The 3,000-nt window shown below is 51.6% G+C and overlaps 1 protein-coding gene across 1 annotated transcript; it reads left to right on the top strand.

Annotated features, from left to right (window-relative positions):
* Nucleotides 1-284: 284 nt before the first annotated feature.
* On the top strand, nt 285-2,671 carry LOC120787845 (homeodomain-interacting protein kinase 2-like; the record flags this gene model as incomplete). Its single annotated transcript, XM_040123383.1, has 7 exons — nt 285-351; nt 979-1,154; nt 1,276-1,467; nt 1,588-1,769; nt 1,945-2,068; nt 2,206-2,328; nt 2,421-2,671. Coding segments are annotated over exons 1-7 (1,115 nt in total), but the record flags the coding sequence as incomplete, so codon positions are not given.
* Between the last annotated feature and the right edge of the window lie 329 nt (nt 2,672-3,000).

Raw genomic sequence — 3,000 nt, 5'->3', positions numbered from 1 at the left:
AAGCGGCTGATTCACGGCATTGACCCGGTATTGATGTGTGAACATGTATGAAGAATGAAGAAAGTGCTGATCTTGTGCCTCTACTCGTTTCCCTCTTTAGCGCTTGCAGATACGTCCCTGACGGGCTGGACCCCGCTAAATGAAGGACAGGGCTCACATTACTGGAATTGCCACTCGGTATTTGATCGACTTCCACACACTAAATTACACATATAGCGTATTACTGTGTTATATTTTGAAACGTTGCCCGGCGACCAAACACTAGAATGGAATGTGAGACCGAAATGGCCGGAACAGAACCACCTGATGTCACAGCTGAAACCGGAGGTGCATATGAAGAGGATCTGGAACGTGGAAACCACTTCACCAAATCCACAGACCTTGAAGCATCTCAGAGAGAAGAACTTCATTTTCAACAGTTGGACCAAATAGCTCGAACGATGTCCCAGACAAGTGACATATCAGGCGAGTTATCACGCGGGTAATGCCGAAGGAGCGCGGTCTAACTCTTGTCCTTGTGAGGCTTAGTGTGAGAGAGGAGTTGATTGAACTGCACGGGTTTTTTGAGGCTCTTGCTATTTGCTTTGTTGTGTTTTACCGCCTCATAATGTGCTTATCTGCCGCCATTTACAAACTTGTGGGGGTCAGAATAGCAGAGACTGGCCTGGAAAGTTGAACTGTTTGTTATTCCCTCATAGATGAACCCTGCGTCTCCCAAGAGCCACGACCACCTCAAACTCTTAACGATAACAGATACTGTATATTGTCAGGGTCTCTCTAACATGTGCAGGGATGCATTCGAGAACACAACACAACTGGAACCAAACACAGAGACGCGATCTTGCTTTAAAAAAATCCTCCATGTGCGCCTCGGTTGTGTGGATTTGCTGTAATATGTAGTGTGGACTGGCTCCTGAGGGAAGACGTGACTCCATGTTATTTTCAAACCCTCCGCTCTCGCTCCCCGTGTCTCCACAGATGACTTTCCGGTATTCCCAGGCACCCTCCTCGGGTCCGACCACAGGATACTGGACTTCCTCGGTGAAGGTGGCTTTGGCTACGTTGCCAAATGCAAGAACACTCGAACCAAGATATCAGTGGCGGTTAAAATATGCAAAAACCACCCCACAGTCATCCGGCAGGCCCAGGAAGAGGTAGCTGCAGTTGGATTGTACTTGTAAAAAACATGTTTTTTTCATTTAGTCCACGCAGCTGATCTTTCACTCGCATTCAACCTGTCGTCAGTAGAAATCTGACCTTTCGTGTCTCCCACAGCTGGCAGTCCTGACGAGCCTGCAGACTCTAGATCCAGACGAATCCGGCATTGTTAGATGGCTTGGCTCCTTCTTTCATGAGGAGCGTATATGCTTGGAATTCGAACTTCTGGACCAGAGTCTCTTTGACTTCATGGAGCAGAGACGTAACAAGCCTCTGCCAATGAAGGAACTCCGGCCAGTTGTGCGCCAGGTTGGACTTTTGTCTTTGTTGGCCGCAGAAGTTCCACTCTTTACCTAAACATCTGCTGTGCTGAAGTTCTTGAAGAACAACTGCTTCCTAACAAGTGTATGTGTATTTGTGTGTTTTCAGTTAACCACAGCGTTAGCACATCTGGAGTCAGCTGGCATCATACATGCTGACATAAAGCCGGAGAACATCATGGTCGTGGACCGGCGGCAGCTGCCCCTGAAAGTCAAACTCATAGACTTTGGTATGGCCAGCCACGTGGCCGCTGTCGCGCCGGGCTCCTGTGTGCCGAGTCTCTGGTACAGGTGAGGGTCTCCAGGGAAGGGTGGATGTTAAACAGGGGGTGACTGGAAGACAAACAGCGTCTCGTGTCCTGTTTTACCGAAGAAATGTTCGCAATGAAAAGACGTGACGGAGGCAGAAGCGAAGGTTTCCTTTTCGTATCCCATGCGTAATATTATCATGTTGCTCTTCTCTTAGGGCTCCAGAAGTCACACTGGGCCTGACCGTCTCAGAGGCCCTCGACGTCTGGTCTCTGGGTCTTGTGACGGCTGAACTGGCTCTGGGCAATCCTCTGTATCCCGCTGAGCACGAGTACGACCTGGTAAGTGTTAGTGTAACAGGCCGCGGACGGTCTCTCCACACTGAAATGGACCCGCAGTGTACGTAATGCTAGCGAGGGAACTGTTTAACGACGTCCCTTTTTAAAACGCGGCTTGTTGTTTTTTGCGCTGCCCCCAGATGAGATTCATTGTCGAGACGCAGGGTCAGCCAGCAGATTATCTGCTCGACAGTGGATCGAAAAGCACACGCTTCTTCCGCAAAAACGCTGAGCAACCGTGTGCGAATCCCTGGAGACTTAAGGTACCATCAGTCCGCCACATCCGCAGCGTCTGCCTGTCTGACACACTACAATTCACTCTGCCCGTGCTAACGTGAACACTGTGTCTTTGTAGTCTTCGGAGGAGTTTTCCACTGAGACTGGGTATCGTAGTGAGGAAACCAGATTCTTCACTCTCAGCTCTTTGGATGACATTGAGCATGTGGGCGCTCAGCTGATGCCGAGAGACACAGAGGGGCGACGGGAGCTGCGCGAACTGACAGAGCTGGTACAGAAGATGCTACAGCTCAGCGCTGGCGAGCGCATCAAACCCGCTCAGGTGCTGCAGCATCCGTTTTTCTGTGCTGACCTGCTCAGTGACGGCAGGTAAGCTGTGTGTTGAGGTGCGGCGTGTGCAGCTGCCTGCGGCTGGGCGAACATGACGGGTTCACTGCCTTTGCTTGTCTTCCAGTGTTGACACCTGCTGGAGTCTGAAGACCCCGACCGCTGAGGCGAACGGGCCACAGATTAGGCAGCAGCAGCAGCAGCAGCAGCAGCAGCAGCAGCAGCAGCAGCTGCAGCAGGAGCAGAAGCTGCAGGAGGAGCAGCTGCAGGAGGAGCAGCTGCAGGAGGAGCAGCAGTTGCAGCAGCAGCAGGAGGAGCAGCAGCTGCAGCAAAATCAGCAGCAGCAGCAGCAGCAACAGCTGCACACGCAG

Source organism: Xiphias gladius, unplaced genomic scaffold, assembly GCF_016859285.1.
Source record: "Xiphias gladius isolate SHS-SW01 ecotype Sanya breed wild unplaced genomic scaffold, ASM1685928v1 HiC_scaffold_750, whole genome shotgun sequence".
NCBI lineage: Eukaryota > Metazoa > Chordata > Actinopteri > Istiophoriformes > Xiphiidae > Xiphias > Xiphias gladius.
Note: the sequence above shows the minus strand (reverse complement) of the source record. Positions and strands in the feature narration are given on the sequence as shown.